This window comes from Malurus melanocephalus, unplaced genomic scaffold (assembly GCF_030028575.1).
Source record: "Malurus melanocephalus ecotype Western Australia unplaced genomic scaffold, MMel_1.1 scaffold_73, whole genome shotgun sequence".
Taxonomy (NCBI): domain Eukaryota; kingdom Metazoa; phylum Chordata; class Aves; order Passeriformes; family Maluridae; genus Malurus; species Malurus melanocephalus.
In genome coordinates this window covers 1405482-1427812 of record NW_026623305.1, presented here as the reverse complement: position 1 = coordinate 1427812, position 22331 = coordinate 1405482, and the positions used below count along the sequence as shown (strand labels likewise).

The following is a 22331-nucleotide window of genomic DNA, read 5'->3' as shown; positions in this document are numbered from 1 at the left end:
AAGTCTAGAATGAACTCTTTGGAAAAAAAAGTTACAGAAATTTCTTACTACCACCAACTCTAAAGGGTGGTTTCTGACTTCTCCTCTGGAAGACAAAGGCATCCTAGGAGGAACTGCACCTGAATCCACAGGAAATGCACCACAGCCAGAGCTTTTGACAGGTAATTCATTACCTTTGGAGTTATCTGGGTGTGTGCTGGCTACTCATTCACTCAGTGCATTTGGAGGTGATGTAAGATTTAGGTGGATGTTACTGATCAGCCCAGGGTTTAATTTTTATATTTTTATCGAAACATTTCAAATCAGATCTTGACTTAAAGACACTAGAGGCAACATGTTATTTACAATCATTTGTAAGAGAAAGATGATAATCAKAAGCAATATTTTTAAATCACATTTCAAGTTTAGGGCTGCTTTTTCTAACTTTCCTCTGAGGTCACAGAAATACTGCCTTTATAACATACCATTTATGCTAAGTTTTAATAAATACAATCTCACAGTGCAAGTAGAAGCACTTTTGAAACAGTGCCTGCTATAAAATGGAATTCAGCCATTTAAAAGAAATAGCTTGTACAGCATGATTAAACATCAGCTAGTGCTTTCATTTGCTTATGATTGAAAACATTGTTTCACTTGTTTTCAGGATCAGTGAAATTGAATTTTTAATATAAAACAAGTAAAATAAGCTTAAAAAATCAAATCTCTGTGGACTTCTTTTTGCTGCCAACTAKAGTGAAGAAACAAGTCTCCTTTTCCTTTCGATCATCACTTTCAAAAGTGAAGTATTTCTCTTTTCTAAGTCTGAGCAGGTACCATGAGCAGGTAGTTTCTGCATCTTTTTTTACCCTCTCCAATGACTGGAGTGCAAGAAACATGATGAATATTAAAGCATTTTGAAGAAACTGAGCTTGCAATGGGTTGAACTGGCTGGTGGCTTTTATTGGCCATCAAGAACATTTGCACTGTYATTGTGTCACTAGGGATGCAGGCTGCAAATCAACAGAAAAAAAACTCCTTGAGCACACAGAACGAGATCTAATCTCACAGTTCACCCACTCCTTTACTCAGCAATAAGACTGTGATGGAACTTCATTCTTCTGCTRCAGCCCAGCCACCGAAACCAGGGCACGTCACTGAGAACAACCTTTGGCAGACAATACAGAGTTTACCAGGGCCAATGCACCTTGATCCCAGTTGCTCATTTACAAGTGCAGTGATGCCAGAGAGGCTCAGTGAGAGGAACATTGGCTTAGGCACGTGGCACAGCTGGAGTCACGCACTTCACTCAAAAAGACAGAAGCAAAATCGCCTTTTATYGATACAATGAAGTCCAGTGGTAAATGTGACAATGATTTAACAAGACTCAACAGGAAGGTGTGCCTGACTTAGTGCAGAGGACAGAATCAGATAAAACTGTCAGGGAGRCCCCTTTCCATTCAGCTACTGGGTTCTAATCTCCTCTCAGAAAGAAATCAGGGTGCAGCTGAGACCCTCCTAGTTCCAGATTTAGTCAACTGCTTCTGTCTAAAGGATTGGATATGTGCAATAAATTCTTTATATGACTTAGCCAAGATTTCAAGGTGGAGCACAGTTAGTCACTTTCCAAGAATGTGTTGCAGCAAAGAATCTCAGCCTCAGGAGTAACTGCGAGAGGTGTCGCTACCTAAGGGGAGATTCAGGCATGCAGCTCAGTGCAGGAGAACTTGAGATCGGTGTTTGGTTATATCTGCACACCAGCCAGACAGCTGAGTCACCACAGCAGGCAGCCCTTGGCTGCCACACTGCCACCCGTCCCCCAAAGTCCAGTTACAGTGGATGCCACCACCACAGCCCTCGAAGGGGGTGTGTGTAGGTTTAGTTAAAAAGTAAACTTGMAAATGAATTTTTACCAACTGCGAAGAGCATCTATTCATTCCTTTGCCACCTTTTCCCTTTGTTTAGGTAGATTATGGATTGCTGCAACGGAGCCATAGACAACAGCTGGATTTATCCCACGGTGCTCATCTGTGCAAATGGATTTTTTACCACAATGAGGCCATCAGAACCTTTTCTTATACCCCATCTAATAGGACCAGACAAAAACCTAACAATTGAAGAAGTATGTAACTAAACTCTTAAGCAATAATTAAAAAGCTGAAAGCATTAGGCCTTACAGCAGTAACTGTAGGGAAGACGAAGTTGAATATTCTGTCTGAAGACTCATATTTAAGATGCTTCCAGAAATGAGTAAGGAGTCACCTCTTTGGTAGGAGSTCCAAACTTTAAAGTCTCTACATTCTTAGGACTTTGAAACCTCTCTGGTGGTTGGTATTTTTGGCAAAATCAGGTCAGCTAGTTCCTTTTTCTACCCCCCTGGGGAGGGGCAACCCTGACATTTATTTATACTTCCCATKGAATTGATTAGGCCGACAGCAACACAGATTTCAAATAATAAGAAAACTAAGCAGCCTTCTCCTTATGAGCTGTAAAGCTTATTTCCTACATTTCCTACATTTTATGCATTCATTTACCTGTGGAAGTCAGGTTCACATTCAGAAAAAATGGGATTTTCTGACAAAAGCATGCACTGCAAGTTTCCTTGCTCTGCTCCTGTGTTTAGCACTGGCTGCTTCAGGAGTACACCTCCCAACAAAAGGGAACATGGTTAACACGTGGCTGAGTCATGGAGCTGATGGTATAATTAGAAAACACAGGCTTGGTACACCCACATACTGCTAATATGAAGAACAGTCAATCCTGATGTGCAAATGTTAAGGCAGAATCCACCAGCACACTGTCAACTCAAGGTTTTTGCTGCAAAAAATTATTTGAGATTTAGTTGGGGGGGGGGGGGGGTGGGGCTTTTTTCTCCCCCTTTTTTACTGCTCTTTCTAACCACAAAGGGAAGCTTTATTTCTTACATAAAACATACAGCATCATACAATGCCTTAATTCTGATCTCAACAAGAATCCTTACAATAAGCATTGTACAGATACTGGCTCTTTCAACCAAACTCACWTCCAGTGAGTCAATTCCATGTGGTAATTCTAAGTTCAGAGAAACAGAAGAAGTCACACAGAAAGATACAGTGCTCACCATGCAACTCATTCCAGGATCTGTTCAGAAGTAAAAAACATTCCTCCAGCATTTGATACAGTTCCTTTCTAGTATAACTACCTGAGGAGAGAACAAGTGATCAGGAATAGATACCCCAAAAGGYCCCACTATTACAGGACAAGACGTCCCCAAAACAGGCAACTTACAGTCACTGAAAAAGGTCGCTTTGTGACATGCATCTAAAAGGGGGATTCCTGCCCCAAGTGTGCCCAAACTGCCCAGGCAAGCACTGAGCTTTGGTGACCACAAACAGCACCTTCCAACACAAATGTCGAACAGTTTTAGAAAAATAGATTTTCTTTACAAGGCATCTATGCATTGAAGYCCAACTTAAACTCACTGCAAGACTTCCTTACTTCTTTCCTTTTTAATTGGAAAAAACAGACAGTACAATAACCTAGCAGCAGCTACACACTATATGCAGTTCCAATTCCCCCCTCTTACAGGCACATTGCTTTCCTTTTTTAAATCTAACTAGGGAAAGAGGTGACCAAAGGCATACAATGACTCACATAAAAAGTTAAAACAAAACAGGCCTTCACTTTCAGCAACTGTAGGGAATAGGATTTGAAACTAGACTGACTTACCTCTTACACAAAGTTGAAATTGCTTTAAACAGCTACACATCAAAACCTGCCTACTTCTTAGGCCTTTACTAGAATTAATTTTTAAGCCAATCTACCCGTTTCTTTAGTGGAGTGTAGCATCACTATCTTTGCTCCTTAAACAGTAAATCTACAGTCCTGTAACTTAAGGTAGTTTGTCTTCACTGTCCACAAAATTCAATGTTTCCTATCATCATAACTATGTTGTTTCAGCAACACCATCAAAAACCCATCAGAAAGGATAATTTAAATAGTTGGGAGAGTGGGTGCAGTGTTGTTTGTTTCTTTTAGTATTTCCTCCTTTATTCTGTTTTAGGTTACAAACCAGATTCTCCCAGTTTGGACATACTCCTACCTCGCTCTCCTTTTCCCAGTGTTCCTGTTCACAGACTACGTGCGYTACAAGCCCGTCCTCCTCCTGCAGGGCATCAGCCTCATCATCACCTGGATCCTGCTGCTCTTTGCACAAGGAGTGATGGCCATGCAGGTGGTGGAATTCTTCTATGGGATGGTGACAGCTGCYGAAGTGGCCTATCACGCCTACATCTACAGCGTGGTCAACACCGAATACTATGAGAGGGCCACCAACTACTGCAGGAACGTCACCATGGTGTCAGCCACTCTGGCTGCCCTGCTGGGACAGCTGCTGGTGTCTGTAGCAGACATCTCCTACCACTACCTCAAYGCCATCACCTTGGTTTCTGCATGCCTGGCGTTCCTGTGCTCACTGTTCCTGCCCATGCCCCAGGAGAGCATATTCTTCCACAGGAAAGACGCTGCCAAGCCTCCTCCAGGGCCTGACAAAAGGGTGGTTCCGGACACTTCCCCCAGGCTCTCGAGCTCCTCACAGGGCAACAGCTTCGATGCTGCTGCCATGGGCGTGACCCCCTGGCACCAGGCTGCCGATGCCAGGTCCCACAGTGCCATGCTCAGCGTGCTGCTGCAGCTCAGCAAGGACCTGTGCCRTTGCTACAGCTCCCACAAACTCCTCTACTGGTCCCTGTGGTGGGCTCTGGCCACAGCCGGCTTCAACCAGGTCGTGAATTACGTCCAGGTGCTGTGGGACTTCCGAGCGCCCTCTTACAGCTCCATCGTGTACAACGGAGCTGTCGAAGCAATAGCAACTTTGTTAGGTAAGCAAAAAGATCATTACCATGGTACTTGTAACACATCCAGTGCAGAGGGGATTCTTCAGCAATGTCTTTGGTGCCTTTCCATCTCCTATGAGGACCAAAGTAAACAGGCTGTGAGAGATAAAACCAAACAGTGTGCAAAGCATGTTTTTATATAAACTCGTATCAGTGGGCTCTTCAAAAATAGGCTTTAAAACCATATATAAATAAGCTTTTCCTTCTTAGAAGAGCCYGGTGAAACTCCATTTACATAGCTGTGCAATACCAATACAGCCTCCTTTTGGAGCTCCCATTTACGCAGCTGTCTCCCATCACTCCAGGTGTATCCCACACTTCTATATGGAACTGTCAGTTTACTCTTCCTCCCTGCAATCAGCATGAAAATCCATTTTACTGAAGCTACTGCAGAACTTCTCAGAGAAGGCTTTGAGTAGTGTTCCTAAAGGGTTTCTTGCATTTACACCCTGCAGCACTTAACACAGTTTGAGAGTACAGAAGACACTCACATTATTGGGAACCTCTGCTCATAGCAGAAATGGACCAAAGGGGCTGGTTTGTGCTAACTTTTGCAATTCTGACGAAAAGCATATACAACCAGCAAAGTCCAGGTTTGTGCTASCCTGCCTAAAAATATGGAGTTTGCTACATTGTAATACACCCAAGCAAGGGGTTTGCTACATGTGCTGGTCAATAAGGCTCTAACAAATGCCGCTCATAAGGCTTTTCACCACAAATTGAAAAAAAAAAAAAGCAAGCATGAAGTGCTACAGATTTTTATCCCATGAGACACTTCACATGAAGTAGCTAAACTCATTATGCATATTTTGGCAGAAAATGCTCAGACTGTTCTTCTCTTTGCTCATAGTTCACCAAAAAAGGAGCAACAATAGACTGTGCAGTGCGCCTCCAGCCTCAGGCATGAGGCACTTTCCCAGAGCACTTTAGTCAGTGAAGGGTTTGTAAGCAAGGAGGAAAACACCCAAACAAGTGGAAGATTCCCATGCCACTAACAGTTAATATAATACACACCATTACCAAAGCCCACCATGACCAAGACTGAAGAGCTCCCGGCATGATCTGATGACAATTATGCAATGGTTCTCAATGATGTTTCCCAGTTGTAATTACTACGTTTCAATTTTTAGGTTCAGCAACAACTATTGCAGTTGGATATATCAAAGTAAACTGGGATCTCTCTGGAGAACTGGTTTTGGCAATTTTCTCTGCACTGGATGCTGGTTCTCTACTTCTCATGCACTTCACTGACAGCATCTGGGCCTGTTATGCTGCTTACCTTGCATTTAAAGCTTCCTATATGGTCCTTATAACAATAGCAACGTAAGTACAACACAGTTGTTCTAATTAAACTGATTAAAATCAGTGCCRTATTTTTATATTTATCAAATTTTTACTGGACATCTCCCTAGATAGAAATTTTATAAGGCTGTAACAGTATCATATATCGTTTCTAGCCTATATAAAACTSGTTAAAATTACATTACCTAACCATTACCACAGTACACTCCAAATCAGAACAAGGTAGCTTCTACACTTGGCTATTCAATGATCAGTGTATGAGTGTATTCYCATAGTGATCCAGTAAATACACACAGGTATTTAGTAAAAATATTCACTCATAGGTTGCACAGAAGTCACAAAGCCRGAAAAGACCAAGAAATCCCAAAATGAAGCTTAAAGCTTCATAGCAAAGATTAAAGTGACCTTGTCCTTTGAAGAGTGCACGGTGCACATTAAACTGCTCCCGTAAGTGCACCCATCCTTGCTCTCCATAGTTTAGTGAACCTTTGCATTCAYTGTCAGATTTCAGATTGCTGTCAACCTCAGCATGGAGCATTATGCTTTGATCTTTGGCTTCAACAGCTTTGTTGCACTGCTGATTCAGACGATTTTAACAATTGTTGTAGTAGATACAAAAGTCCTGCAACTGGATATCAGCACTCAGGTAAGCCACCGAGTCCCCGCTGCTTAGTTCCCCTACTCTCCTTCAAAAGCAGGCTCCTCTCCAAGATTAGCCTTTGGTAATGGGCATGCTCAGGGCAGTTACTCAGTTGGAAGAAGGTTCACTTAAAGTGAACTGGCGTGAACTMCTACAACCTGCTCATCCTCTAGGCCTCCCATTACTAGGATGACTAGAAAATATTCCATGGGTATGTTCACAGAACAGAGGGGAARGATGACCACCTATTGCTCTGGGTATTCTTTAAATTAAAGGCTTACTAGTCACAAGTTCCTGGTCAAAAAACCCTAATCAGAAGCAGGAAACAAGCCAAAAGGCAATCTATGGGTCTGTTACCAGGGTAATTCTAAATTACACAGTTTCAGTGGATACATCTTTTAAGTTACTCTAATTCTGAAAATTAACTCATTGCAATTCCATGTTAAATTTCTAAAGTTAAATTTAGACACGGAATGAGTCTAAGTCTCTAGCTTTCATCTTTTCAGAGAAAAGACTGAGCGCAGGACAGCTGTCCTCCCCTTACTGAGGTGGGGAAGTATGTAACAGAACAATCTCTCTCCCTTTTATAATCACAGAATTCCTATAGTGTTAAGTCATGCCTGTCMAGACTTCTTGAGTCCTTTCAAGATGGGGTCATTCTGGGCACAAGTGACAGGGAAGAGAAAGGGAGGCAGAAATGGAAGAACACCCCTTGGAGTCAGAAACGTCAGAAACTGCTTTTGCTGTTAGATAATAACTTTTCTCCTCCTTCCCCACATCCATTTCCCAGTTTCTCATTTATGGCTGCTACTTCACAGTCATAGCTGGAATTTTCCTGATCAGAAGCATATGCACCATCATCTCAATCAAATGTGGAAATGCAAGTGTGGTTGCTGAAAGCACTGTCCAGTAACAAAGGAGACAAAACCAATGGTTACAAGCAACGGTGCAGAAGGCTCCATCATCTGGACAACAAATTACGAGAAATACAACGTTCAATCAMGCAGAAGTGGTCCAGGTCAAAGCAGGCTGCTTATGAGGTTGCTGCACAGAGAGCTTTGTCAAGAGGATGATGCATTTGGTCCATTTTATTCACCAGCAGTTTAATACAAACATTCCTCAAACAGAGTTTTAATTCAAGTTTAATGATGCAACACACAAACTTCTATTAATGCTCAGTGAGCATACGTACACGCAGATGCCTGCACCTCACACCAGAGAAACCTACAGAAAATCCCTGGAACTTTCCCTCTACTGAGTATTTCAGTTTAAGGCAATTTAGTTACTGACATAAGACCTTCCAACATGCCCAGAATCTAAAGCAGCAGTTGTACCAATGACCTGCTGCAGAGCCAGTCACAGAGGCCTTTGGAAGACTTAAAGCCTTTTCAACTGGAAGCTGACATCCACTTTTTAAGCAACTTAACAAATATCAAACCCCCCTTTTTTCCCCACAAAATGCTACCTCTGTATGCTCAATGATGGGTTACTACCATGTGATCTAGTACAGCAATACTGCCAGTTGAATWTACCAATGCCCAAATGCAGCCATTTCACACAGACAACGCATTGTTTGGAAACAAGAAGTTACATGACTTAAAGGAAAACAGGTTATTACATACAGATAAACTGCTACTGAAGCAGTGACAGCTTTACTGGTTATTGAAGAAGTATGAATAAAACACACTGACCTTCCCTTTGAGTGTTTGTCTCGATAAGCACACGCATTAACAATGTCTGTCAGCTGCCATGACCCACGTACACTTATCTTGGAAAGCAAAGAACCTCCTAAACAAACTTAATTTTTTCATGGGGAGACACTTTAAATGCTGTACAGGGCAGTCTTTAATAACATGACTCAGTTTTAATGACTAAAGAAGGAATTTCTTCCATCTGTGCAGTAAGGTCCACTTTGTAGCCAAGTGCATCAGACAGCAGTTAAGTCCCACTGTGTTCCTTTATTACAACTTGAATATTTGTCAAGACTCAGAAATAACTGACCCAAGTCATCTCACAAAATCATCAATTCCTTTCAGAACATACTTTCAAGCTTTTTTGAGCTTGTCTTTATGTCCCAGTAAGTTTTCGCTTCAAGACAGCAGAACACAGAAGAAGAGTGTTGTATTTATACTTTCAGGAATTCCAACTAAATTTGGTGGGGGTYTGTATTATTTTTTGCTTCAGCATTTATTTCAACATGGTGCTTGGATGTTTGCTGCCACTAAACTCTGAATTGCAGAACCTGGACATCACATTTGCCTTAAAGAACTCAAGATAGTCCTGCAAGTGTAACATCTTCTTACACACATAACCACGTATGTTTTAGGATTAAAGTATAATCAAGGAGGTCTTTAGATTAATTTCTCTATAAGAGGCCTAAAGTTACCAAGTGAAGTGCTCTGATGCTAAAGCAAAAAAATACCACTTTTAAGAAACTATGCTACATCCACGAAGAATTGTGGGGACAACTGTAGAGGTTTCCAAGATAAAACCATTTAAAATCAGGGGTGAATAATTAATTTTGTAAATTCAGCTACATTTACAACCTAATCAACAAAACACTTATTTTGTCAGTTTTTGCCCAAAATAAAGAAGACTCAAAATGATACAAGATCTGCAGCTACATGTCTGGAACTTGACAATCCTAAAATTAGTGAACACAGACTAAAGAGATGTGATTGTGKATAGCCAAAAGTTGCAAAACTTTTATCTGCATTTACCCAGTTATGAAAAATAAGGTGTTCTGCTACTTCCATAGCTTATTCTGAAACTATGTCTTGCATACTTGAATCAATTTCAGTCTCTCAGCAGTAATATTTGGATCAGAACAATTTCTACAGATGCTGATCTCATAAACCTTCACCCAAAGCATAATTTACACCAATAGAAGTGAAGAGGGCAGAGAGTTGCTCACCTTTCATAACACTGTTCATCTCATTGACAAGACATCTCTTTGATCTGGTCCAGTTCCCTGCACTAAGCATTTTTAAGTGCTCCAAAAGCCCTGCTGAATCCTTGCAGCTCCCCACTCTCTCCTGTATTTACCTGCTACTATCCAAAAACAGCCAAGGTTGCCAAGGTTAGCAACAGGGAAGAATTAAAACTTACACTGTGGTTTGAGTATGGGTGTCACTAATACCTTGCAAACCCCCAGCTGCTGGGGACTTGTTTAGTGAATTCCCCAGATAATGCTGGAAACTAAACTGTACTTTTGTCCAGCAGTCTCCATCAGAAATAAAAGAGAGACTTCAAGTCAATTTTAAATATGCCAGCAGGACAGCCAATCAGACATTTAAGTATGGAAAGCTGCTACAAGCAGCTTGTTTTATGAGCTGCCTTTCTCCTGCTTGGGATCTCCAAAATTTAAAACACAAAAACAAACATACAAAWAGAAATTACAACCCTCATAGGCAGGCAAAAGATGTCAAAAGCATAAGCATAAATGTTTTTACAAACAGAGGTCAAGCCTTTCAGATGTCCTAGAAAAACATATCTAACATTCAGGCTGCCAATTACAAGTGAAATATCTTACCTTGAAGAATTCTCCTGTTTATCTCAAAYGGACTTCCACATTCTTTTTCAAAAACACCAATCTTACCTTATTTATTCCTGTTATCCCGAAAGCTGTCAGAATTTTTTCTCCAGCCTTTAAGCTTGCASTTCATATATTCACAATATACCTACATTATTTGCTTAGTTCCAGTACTATACTTGAACTTTAGCCAAATTACCTCTGTTTAAATTACTATCACCAACCACTTTGATGCAGTAGTATTTTTCTTGAACGTTATTACTATTTCAGAAAAGACAAGTAAGACATTTTTCCCTCTACAAATTTTACTCCACTATGGCAGGAAATATTTCTGTAAATTAAAACAAAAAAAAGACAAATTTAATATTCCACAAAAGCTCTTACTGATATGTATTAGTTTTTAATAGAGTGCTATTACATCTGTGGTACCTTGGCCTGCTGTTACACATTCTGTTCTGACCACAACGAAGGCTTGTTCAGAGCCTGTTATTAGTTACCCATAATTAGGTGTCATTTGCAGCAAACCTTTTCTCCAAAAATTACTCTCCACAGTGCTTCCAGTGTCCTTCATTACAGATATTCCTTCAAAATAAACCAAGCTCCCCTAACACTCTCCTGTTTGACAGGCCACTTCACTTGAGCTAGAACAGCAAGCTTCACCACAAGGACACAGAAACATATYCAAGTGAGGTATGTGACAATTTTAAGCCTAACTCACCTTTAAACGTATTGTATGGACACCTCAGCTGTGTACAAGACACAGTGTGTACATTTTCATCCAAKAAATGTTACTGCACAGAAATAATGCTACACAGTTGTTTTCTCTAATATTTATTTTTTCACCTGCAAACTGTAGCAAAACATGATCAGCTTTATTATGCAGACAGGTATCCCTCTAACATTAGAGATTTAGGCATGTATAAATAGAAGAGCTCTTAGGAAAGGAAAACATTTTGAGAAATGAACAAACCTTCAATTTAACTTCATGACTTCCAATACCAAKGGTTAAAATGATGCAGCTCATTCATTCCAAGAGATACAACAGCACCTTAAAGTGGCTGATCTATTCCCCAGTAACATTTTTCACATAACAATGTGTTAAAGTTACAAATACTGATATGCACAAATAGCTATTTTCTAAGAAAAATATGTACAGTACTGCAGCATAATGAGTGTGGTATCTGCAATAACTTATTAGCCAATTTTAATATACATGATACCGCTACTTTTTACCTGCCACTTCACAGGTTCAAGGATGTTACCACAGCCCTCTGTTTTGCACGTTATTACCTGGTGGGGGGTTGGTTTTCTTGGGTTTTTTCGTGTTGGGTGTATTTTTTTCTTTTTAAAATTTTTAAAGGTACACAATGCAGGCTTTTATTTTTACTTCTTAAAGACTTCTTTTGTGTTTAAAGCTAATATCAGTGAAACAAGACAACAGTGCAAGAGGCGCAGAGATGTTATGTGACCACATAAGAGTTCTTTTGGGTAAAGTGTCTATAAGGCTATAAGAAAGGATTGGTTGATGAGCTTCCTGTCGGAAATTGTCCTGTTGGTGCACCAGCCTGGGGGAAAAGGAATGAAGAAAAATAAGGCAAGTATTAAAGAATTTTTTCCCATATTGTAAATCATAAATGCAGAATGTATAAAAAAGAAAATAACCTGCTGGGCAATACTTCTGTTTTATATCGCAGTCTATTTTTTGGCACTTCTCTGGAATTACACTACTGTGAGAACACGTATAAACATCTCTCTGCTTTGATCTGAACATCCTTACAAATGGCCTATCATCAGAATAGTGAGCTGCATTAGGAGAGTAACATGCTGCCTTCCCTTATTAAAAGCAAGGAAAACCCCCAAATCTTTGTGTATTTCTAAATTAAGTGTTACAGACTATTCTTCTTTGGACATAGAGAAGTCATTGACATGCAACAACTCACCATAAAAGGGTTACTAGATACTCCAACAGCTGCAACTTGTCCAAAAGGAGTTACTACAGGCTTTGCTTGCCCAAATGCAGCAAAACCTGCTCCTTGGAAAGAAAAATAAAACATATTAGAACAAGTAAGCAATGTTGAAAGAATTCTTTGCTGCAGCTCCCAGCCAAAATTAAGTGGAAATTTGAACTGCAGAATCAGCAGGACTGATCTTACTTAAACATTATCAGGAACATTAAGTATAAAACTGTGGCTGAGTTTTTTGTTTTCAACTGTTTGTAACTCACCAATCTCCAATTTCTACATATGCACTTTTTTCAATGTTACGATATCATATAAATTTAATTGGAAAGCCTTTTTCCCCTTTCTCATGCCTGTGTTCTGTGAAGTTAGAGAATGTGTAATAATGTGTTGCAGACATTCCAAAAAAGATCTTCTTGCCTAGAAACCTTTTAAGCTTGGGAATACTTACCACTTTATTATAGGTTTTGGTAAAATTTCAGTTTTCATTGCACAATTTCACACAGCCAAGTCAGAAAACTCAGCTGCAGAGCCAAAACAGTGTGGGAACCTTCATCAACATTACTATCAAGTTCATGTAGAAATAAATACCCACCCATTACTGCCAACTTATAGACAGATCATTTTCTCCATGTTTCTGATTCAGACAAGATTGTCTAAAACATGCAGACCTACCATTTGGCTGCTGAGCAAAAGCAGTCTGTTGAGGGAAAGCTGCCTGGGTTGGGAACGTGGGCTGCTGGAAGTTGCCACTATAACTAGTAGGAAGACTGTAGGAGGCAGGAGTTCCAAATCCTGCCGGCATGCTCATGGACGCAGTACCAAATGTTGCTGCTGATGGGCAAAAAAATAACACTCAATTATTTGTAAGAAATCATTTTTTTCCATGGAAAAAATTACTATAAGATCACGTTAAAAGTCTTCTAATGCCCTCTGTGACCAGAGAAAAGTTTGTTTCAACTTCTATAGCCACTGAACTGATTTGCTCACTTGGATCACCACTAACTGGATGCACAATTTACTTTCACACTTTAAAGATGAGTGGAGTTACTTAAAATTTACTAGAACTAACATATTCAGATAARCTTTCTGAAGAGGAAATTACTTCTTTTTCTCAATGTTATCATGTATTTCCCCCACAGTTTTTCTGGTAGAGTCTGTACACATAAGAAGCAAGCAGGTTCAGGCAGCCTAAGCCCTCTGCTTTTTCTCCTTCTGAGAAAAGCAYAAAAGGATCTTCCTACTTCAAGCTGCACTACGGGAGGTAATAAATCTAAAAAAACCCAAACAAATCAAAGGRATACATGCATCCCCTTTGTTCATCTCATCTTTAATGTCTTTAAGGAARTTCTCATCATGCACATTATTTGCACACAAAGTTCCTGTTGCAAACCCACTTACTGTCAAGTTACAACTTAAAACAAAGAGCCCAAAACTTTTCATCTGATTCTCTGCTGAACATTTCAAGTAAAGAACACACAGCTCATAGGCATTTCCCCATGCCTTCAGCAAATATACAGGAGCACATTAGGTGCTACAGTACAGTAACAAAACCATTATTCAGTCTTTTGGGAGTTATGCTTGAAAGGAGACGTGTATAATAGGATTTGTGGTACAAATACAGACACCAGGTATTCTGTGCAGGTATTCTAGCCAAACAGGACTTCTCTTTTTAAATGTTACAAGCCAGATTTTATGCAAGCTCGACTGTTTAAAAAAGCTAGTAAAATTAATTTAATGAATATAGCTTAGTTATCAGTTGAAAAAATTTACCCCARAAGTACTCAAGAGCAAGACATACAGACAAACTGTTGACAAAGTGCACGCAAAACTAATTTACTAACACTGTTCTCAAGCTACAGTGAGCAGAGAAGCTACTAAACGGCAAACTTGGTAAAACAGCGAACAGAAGCACAACAAAATCAGCAGGCGACTTGGGATATCCCAAAAGGCATCAAACTACTGTTGGCAGAGACCTCAACAGTCACTCATTAGCACTATATGGTGCTCATGGAAGGYATCAATAATGGTTTTGTTTTGGTAGCTCGACAGGATGTCTGTGTATGCTCTTCTCTCCCTCTGCCCCATTGCCAAATACCCACACCCAMTCCATTTTTAACAAGTCAAGTATTCCACAACTCTTTGTGCAGAGAACCAGATAGCTGTCAATAAGCTTTTACAAGCAAGAACAATTAGCCACAAGAAACTTGATACCAAATGTGGCCACCTACCAAAATGAGCCTGAGGAAATATGTGAGAGTGCATTGCTCCCGAGAGGCCTTATGGAAGCCACAAAGAGACCAGACAATGTCAAATCATTTATACACTCTTGAACAGTCATATCTTAGTTATATATATATAAAGAGAGAGAGAAATAGATACACATATATGTACTAAACAGTTAATCAATAGCATGACCAGCAATAGATCAGTATAAGAAAAGCATTAGAAATAAGTGCTATAAAATAGATCTCCCATGTAATAAGCAGCAAAGTCCATGCAGGAAGAAAACATAAAAGGACAAGCYATAAGTGTACACCTTAGACTGAAAGGGCTTGAATATTGTCTTTACTCATACATATTATCTCTATGACCCAGTATGGAACGCCAGGATGGCTGCTAAAGGCTTGGAATCTCAGCAAGCCAGGGACAGCTGTTTAGAAGGGGGAAGGATAGAGTTGCAATACTCAAAGAAATTTATCTAAGGGGGCTGAAATTCTTTATAATGATCCAAAATAGCCTCTTAGGAATGAGATTAAAATAAAGAAAAAACGRTATTTTGGGCATTAAATATCTAAACAAGTTTAGCTGCATAGTATCTCAAAAGRGACTGAAAACAGAATTCATTTTAGCAGAGGACACAAGTTTACCAATTCAGTTTTAATTCAGCCTACTTAAATCAATGAGCAAACCATAACTCAATGTCAAAATGCACACATCAGCAGATTTTGATCTGTTGAAGTCCAGCTAACACATCGAAGTTTCAAAATTTAGCAGTGGCTCTGAAGGGAAAATCAGCATAACCTAGCTAGCAGCCATCTAAATTCAAGTTCATAGTTTTCAAGAAGAACAAGTTTGCTTTTTTTAAAAAGTGATGAAGTTTTCCCCACGGATTCTACAGAATCCTCATACAGAAAATTAATATAAAAAATAAGTGTGAAGATTACACATATGCTTTAAAAAAGAGACACCAGTGTACTGCGCAAGTGGACTGGTGAGGAGCTAGCATCCCAAGAGTCTTGTCTTTCCTGGTTCTGGCTCTAGCTCTTTGGTTTTGAGAGCTTTCAACACTTTGAAATAAAGAMAGGAAGAAAAAAAAMGAGTGTACCAGCCTAGCGGCAAGGTTTTCAAGATCACTGATTTCAGGGCTACCTGTTATAAAGCATATTTCAAAGCCAAGGTTATAGTTTTGGAAGGCACCCAGCTGGCAATACGTGGACWATGAATAGGTAGAGCTCAAACAGATCATTTTGACATTTTTCATGGCCACCATTTAAAATCCTAGAATTGTACCTTGACACTGAACCAAACACACAACATGTCAAATAGACTAGGGACAGATAATACAGAAAATCTTTAAGGAACAAATGATACAGTTACAGGAAAAAAGAAGAATCAATGCAATTCTTTAAAAATAGTTTCTCAAACACTCAATTTTTTTTTTTCCTAACCTGTTGCTCCTCGGCTATTGGTCTGGAATGGATTTGTTGAAGGTGCCACTGGGGCAACAGGGGCAGCTACAAATGGATTTGTGGAAGGTGTTGCTGAAAGATTAAAGACATTTATTAAGTAATYTTTCTCTAACAGACAATCTGACTCASATGAAGTCGATRCAGCTTTATACAAMGATACATAAATAYCTAAAATCACATGAAACATTARGAATTTTTAACATACATTTCAAATYAGTTATTTTGACAGTAGTACKTTTTTGTTAATAGTACCTTTTKTAACTCAGTATTAGTAATATMAAAGTACAGCATTWTCAACYAAAAATGAGCAGATTGCTCGCTTACAATCCCCAAATAGTGTTAGTAACACTTACATACCTCCAAATGGAGCAGGCACACTTGAAGATGCAGGCTGTGTCTGTGCAGTAGCAGCCACAGGTACGGTTCCAAAAGCATTGCTGGAAATAATCAGTACAATTCATTCAGTGAAGTCAGAATTGCTTGTTTAAAAACTGAATACAATTTAAAATTATTGCCAGCATATAAAACAAAGGGGATGAACATTTCTGTGCAGTTTGCAGACTGCAATTTACCTCCCTGATGCCAGGGTCAGAMACACTAGTACTGAGCAATGGTCATCTCCACCAACAGCAGGAAAAGGAATATTGAGCAAAGGCCAACAGCATAAAGGCTACAAAGCACAAGCCTTAGGAGCAACTTGCAATACCAAGCCACTAACAGGCATCTGGTGATTCTCACTTCAGTGATCTAAAAAAAGTAACAGGGGGCATCATTTACACTAAAAATATCTGATTTTTTTTCAGGGATGATCCTATGATTTTGAGTACGCATGCAACTACTCTGCAGAGCAAAGTGCTACCATCTACCAGGTTTAGCATGTCATGACTAGAAAGGTGCAGAGAACATTCTGCTGACAGTATTCCTAGAATATCCTATCGATCAGTACTGCCATTATTTAAAACAAAAGATGCARTTTCAATAGTACCTCTTAACTGATTAAATGCTTCCCTACTCAGATACGAAACAGATTTTAGAAACAACTTCCAGCTACTTTTCTGCCATACTGCAGTCAATGTGGGAATTGGGCAGCCCCTGCCAGCGTACCTGCTGACATTACTGGTGGCAGTGTAAGCGTTACTGGAGGTGGCCGTGGAGCTGAACACGCTGTCCAGCTCCGCCAGCGCCGCGTACTTGTCTGAAGATGCACTTGACTGATTGGGGGCTGACAAGGCAGGGCCTGCTGAGGACACTGCTGTGCTGAAGCCACTTCCCTGCTCACTCCCACCTAGAAAGAAAGCAAGCAGGCAGATTAAACATACTGAAGAGGGTTTCACTGTGTCCTGCCGACATTGTGAACTATGAAAGTTCACAGACGGTTGCAGACTTAAAAAATAAATATGCACTAGGGCATAGAGGAAAAAGTGTTTAACAAGCCATTAGCTATTAGGAAAATGTCCTGCTWCTACAGGTACTCTGCAGCCCCAGGGAGCTTTTGTTTTCCTGGAAAAACAATCCATTCATCTTCAACCAGAAAAATAACGAACACCTAACCTCAGACAATCCGTTTCAGAACAAACCTCTACAGTACAAACAAACATAACTTTTCATAACATATCAGAAGAACTACATTTGAGTAACAGAATAACCAGTTTGTTTCCCTTAATTTATAATCAATGAAATCCAAGCATCACTTCTAATACTTTATGAAAACTAAAGCAAAATCTTTTTGTGGCAGAGAGGTAAGAAACCTGCTCTCRCAGCTCTTTGCAACAACTGCAGCTCTCCATTCCAGAGCATCCACTATAGGTTTTAGTACAAATATAAAATATATATTTATATTTTTATATGTTTTCATTATTGCATTCATAATTATTTAGATATTTTAACTAGAATTCTTCATCTTGATGGGAAATAGGTTCCCAAAAAGCAGCCTTTTAATGRCATGCTTTTGGAATGATGTTAGTCTCAAAACTTACATCTTGCACATTAAGGATACGCTGACACAAAATTCTACTGATCACTTAGAAATTTTGAAACACAGTTACAGTACTTCAATAAGCACAGCCATCTTTGTGATAACTATACAGAATAATCATGGCAAAGAATAAAGTTTAATACCTTGCCCTGCACTGAAGATATTATCTAAATTAGCAAGAGCTGCATATTTGTCAGCTGACTGAAGATTCAGTTTATTCACTGCAGCTTTATTGGCTGCAGTTGCTGTGGCGTTGCTCTGAGAAGCATTGAAGGCTCCAAAATCAGCACTGGAGGATTTGGGGAAGTTATCAAAGTGGGCAAAGTTAGCATTCACTGATCCAGCACTTCCACCTGTAACAAATTAAGTTAAACATGATCAATGCTCCAAAATTAAAAAGTCTCTCCAACTGTAACTGATGGCACAATAACCCTCCCTTTGTGGTTATGTGAGGCAAAGTGTTTGCCTGCCCCATCCTACATATTTAAGACTCTTTCCCATTGCCTTCAAAGTTTAGTGGGTCATCAGAAAAAAAATTATAATATTATTATAATAATATTTTTTGGTCTGCACATCAGGGATAAACACCCCAAATTTCAACAGTTTAAATCAGTCTAATATATATGGTTCGATATATATAATCGAACTATATATAATTTGATCTTGAAAACTATATGCTGTTTCTTWGTTGTTAAAAGTAATTTCAAAAATAAAATCTTACTAGAAAAAGATGTATTTATCTTAATCTTTAATATTCAAAATACAGAAGCTTCATTTCCCTACCATATGTGGTTAATGAATAGCTACTATTTGTATTTACTTAGTGGTTCAGTCACTTCAGATGTCAGCCATCATCCCAAGCAAAAAACAGTGCCTGAAAGTCCAAAAGTTGTATGATTTCATGCCCAGGTTTAGGAATAGAGTTTGGTTCTCTGTTCTCAAGAGTTTTAGACCACATTCAATCAGGAAAGAGGTGAGGGGGAAGACACAACACAGCTCTTTTATAACAAGTCTCCACTGATGTCAGAGATACATAAATCAATTTTAGAAATCTGATGTGGGTCCACACAACTGAACTTCAGATCAAGTATGAAACCATGAGCTTCCATCTCTTCCTTGTCCAGACAATTTAATCTAGGCAGGTCACATACTCAAATTTAAATGAATTGTTCCATTAAGTTTATCACATTTCATAACATTCGGTTGATGATTCCACTCACTCTACAGAACACACATTTTTCTAAAAGCRTAATCAACAAGTTGAAACATATGCAACAGTAGGAATGGAAGTGCTATACTACAATGGCATAAAATGAAGCAAGCTGAGTTTTCCACTGCGTGGAACTTACTGTGTACAGCCTGGAGAGGAAAAGCTGAAGTAAATTCACCAAAACTGCAGCTAGATGAAAGCGTTCTGAACGCTGGACAGCCAGAAATTGTGTGTGGGTTAAAGTTAACATAAGAAGGGAGAAAGAAAATTTGAAAAAAAAGTTTAAAACAACACCACACTCAAAAGAAAAAAAAAAAAAAGGAAAAGAAAGTCAGTCAGCCAAAGATCTAGACAAACAGCAAGTGTAAACTCAAGCAGAAGTTCCAAAGCGTGATCAAATTAAAGGAAAGCAAAATAAATCTTAGCAATAGGCTCTACACATGAAGTCAAACATACTGAAGTGTGTGCATACGCTATACATATGCATAGACACACACTTTTTTGGTACTGTGATATCCTTTTCCATCTACTGAAATGCTTCTCTTAGAAGAGTCAATTCAATAGTTATTAAAAGCATTAGAGTTCTTTCTTTTCATAGTTATTTCAGGTGTAGAGCTAACAAACACAGTGCCATAAATCAGACTTCTGAGTAGCATTAGGGGAAAAAAAAAATCAACACCAAACACAAGGAATTCATTTTGAGTTTCCCCAGAGCTTCAGATGACTTGATCGCATTAAAGCAGGCAGATGCAAGAAAAACTCAACTTCAGTACCTTCCAACACAAAGGTAAGGATTATTTCAATTAGGTATTAATCAAAAGTGCTAGGAGTTCTACCTGTATTTTGGGGCTGAAAAGGAGACTGACTTGCTGTGGGGAAACCTCCAAAATTACTCGAGCCACTAGACTGTCCAAATGCATCAAAGTTTGCAAAACCTGCATTGGCAGAGTTCTGCGCTGTAAATCGCAAAGGAACAAAACATGTTAATGGATATGGGAAATAAACACAAAAACAGATGTATTAACTGAATTCATGGTCATGACAGCCTCCACGGTTTAYGTCCTACCACGTGCTTCTTTTACACAAAGAAAATTACACACGTTATTCTACAACTGAAAGTTGTCTTTGAACAAGCTTTCACGAATCACCTTCACAGAGCTGTACCAGTTAATGCTACTTCTGCCCTTCTCACACAAGCTGCTACTCACAACTCCATGACCTGATGAAGTCCACTTCAGCTAAACCCTGGAGTGTYTGCAGCGCTGGCTGCTCAGGAAAAGACAGTCATAAAGTCCAGAATACCAGTTTTGAAAACTAAAACTTGTGGGCTAATTGAACATTTCTTTGGAAACAAAAATTAAAAACTATTCTTGTAACATACTGGCAATTCAAATTCCTCATACACCAAGTGCTCGTTCCTTACGCGAATTTAGTTTGGCACCACTTTAACAGTTCTGGCTAGGTGTACAAACTATTATGTAGTTAGTTAACATAATAGTTAGTTAACTACCTTTAATTTTCATTTAACTGGTAAATTCAGTCTTTAAAAAAACTAAATTAGAGTACAGAAATATGGAAAATCAATACCAATGTCAAGAAGATAGCATTCATAGAGTATCCACAAAATAAAATCCAAGGAAATTTCAAAYAGAATTTCAGTTTTTGCCTTCCTTTTGTGCCATACTATAGGAGAAAACAGAAGTTAACACTAATCTAATTCTGAACAGCTGGACATTYAAGCATCTACAGGTTCAACAGGAATTACATTGCAGGAATTGCCTGATAAACTCCACAGAAACCCTTCAACTCTATTGTAAGCAAGAAAGGAAAAAAAGGTTTTAATCAAATGCAAACCAAACTTTTTTATATAGATAACTTGAGTTACCATCTAAAGAAAGCTCAGAAACACCTTCTAGAATAATAGATGGCAATACACTGTATTTTTAGGTTGGAATTTGTTTATTCTRGAGAGATTTTGCAGATAAAGTATATACAAAGAGAATAAATAATGCTGATTGCTTAAGTACTGTAATTTAATAGTCTGATAGTGGTAATTAGAAGTTGTATTATTTCACCTAATTTCTATTCAAAAGTCTCTRTACTATAGATTTATGAACTAAAAAGACATTGTAATACAACTACTGTATTCCACAATGCTGCTAACAAATGGAAAGTGCACGCATTTTCCTTCCCAGGGTACACAGGGAGAGAGGGTGAGGTTTGACTGGACYCAATACCACTTTAAAAAAGCTGTGTGCATGAGCACAGGTTTACAGGGCATGTTTTGGCAGCAGGGAGCAGCAGGACTGGTCCCTGTGAGGAGAGAACAGAAGCTGCCCCCATTTCTGCACAGCTGCAGCAGCTCCAAGACTGCACTGCCACTGCCCAAAGCTGAGCCAATCAGCAATGCTGGTGGCACCTCGGTGATAYTGTGTTTAAAAAAACACTAAAAACCAGTGTGCAGAAGCTGTGACAGAGAGGAGTGAGGAAAATGCAAAAGAAAATGCTGCAGACACCAAGGTCAGCTAAGAGGAAGGGAAGAACATGCTCCAGGCTCCACGGAGAAGTCCATGATGAGGAAAGCTGTCCACTGCAGCCCATGAAGGACCACGGTGTAACACATTCCCTGTGGAGGAGCCACGCCAGAGCAGGAAGGGAGGACATGAGGAGCCCCAGGAAAGCCCCTGCTACAGCAGGCTCCCGGTAGGAGCTGTGGCTAATGGAAAAAAGCTCACACTSGAGCAGGTTTTCTGGCAGGAGCTGTGACCCTGCCTGAAGGGCAGCACCCCATGSAAAGGACCCATGCTGGAGCAATTCTCAAAGAACTGACACCCATGAAAAGAGCTCATGTTCAAAGAAGTTTGAGAAGGACCATATCCCACTGTGGGGGAACGCACTCCACAATGGAGCAGGGAAACAGCGTGAGGAAGAAGCAGCAACAGAGATGAAATCTTATGAACTAACTGCAACCCTCATTCCCCAGCCTGCTCATGAGGAGGAGCGAAAATGGTCAGGAGTAAAATTATGCCTCACAAGAAGGAATGAAAGTGGGTTTGGTTTTATTTTTCACTATCCTACGCTGTATTGTCAGTAAACTAAGACAGGCCTGGTTTGCTCAGGATAGTAACTTTCTCTGGACTTATCAGATTTTTTGTGTCTTCTCCAGCCACCC

General features: G+C 39.5%; 2 protein-coding genes across 6 annotated transcripts in view; one reads left to right on the top strand and one right to left on the bottom strand.

Annotated features, from left to right (window-relative positions):
* The first annotated feature begins 1948 nt into the window (after nt 1–1948).
* Nucleotides 1949–8473, top strand: LOC130573995 (thiamine transporter 2-like). The gene is made up of 5 exons (XM_057366903.1): nt 1949–2098; nt 4019–4835; nt 5981–6173; nt 6657–6798; nt 7583–8473. Exons 1-5 carry the CDS (start codon nt 1949–1951, stop codon nt 7703–7705), a joined length of 1425 nt encoding a protein of 474 aa, XP_057222886.1. The 3' UTR covers nt 7706–8473.
* A 2666-nt stretch (nt 8474–11139) lies between these two features.
* AGFG1 (ArfGAP with FG repeats 1) overlaps nt 11140–22331 on the bottom strand; it is a 35961-nt gene continuing 24769 nt past the window's right edge. For 2 of the 5 annotated variants that reach the window (XM_057366897.1, XM_057366902.1), the window contains exons 6-14: nt 19996–20115; nt 19299–19370; nt 18093–18302; nt 17079–17259; nt 16332–16411; nt 15954–16046; nt 12958–13116; nt 12265–12356; nt 11140–11889 (exon numbers count right to left, since the gene is read on the bottom strand). In XM_057366897.1, the coding sequence (XP_057222880.1) occupies nt 11830–11889; nt 12265–12356; nt 12958–13116; nt 15954–16046; nt 16332–16411; nt 17079–17259; nt 18093–18302; nt 19299–19370; nt 19996–20115 (1067 nt within the window). In that variant the 3' untranslated portion in view covers nt 11140–11829. Of the gene's footprint in view, nt 11890–12264; nt 12357–12957; nt 13117–14382; nt 14562–15953; nt 16047–16331; nt 16412–17078; nt 17260–18092; nt 18303–19298; nt 19371–19995; nt 20116–22331 lie in introns of those variants that run through there. The other 3 variants (XM_057366898.1, XM_057366901.1, XM_057366899.1) reach the window with 3 other exon arrangements.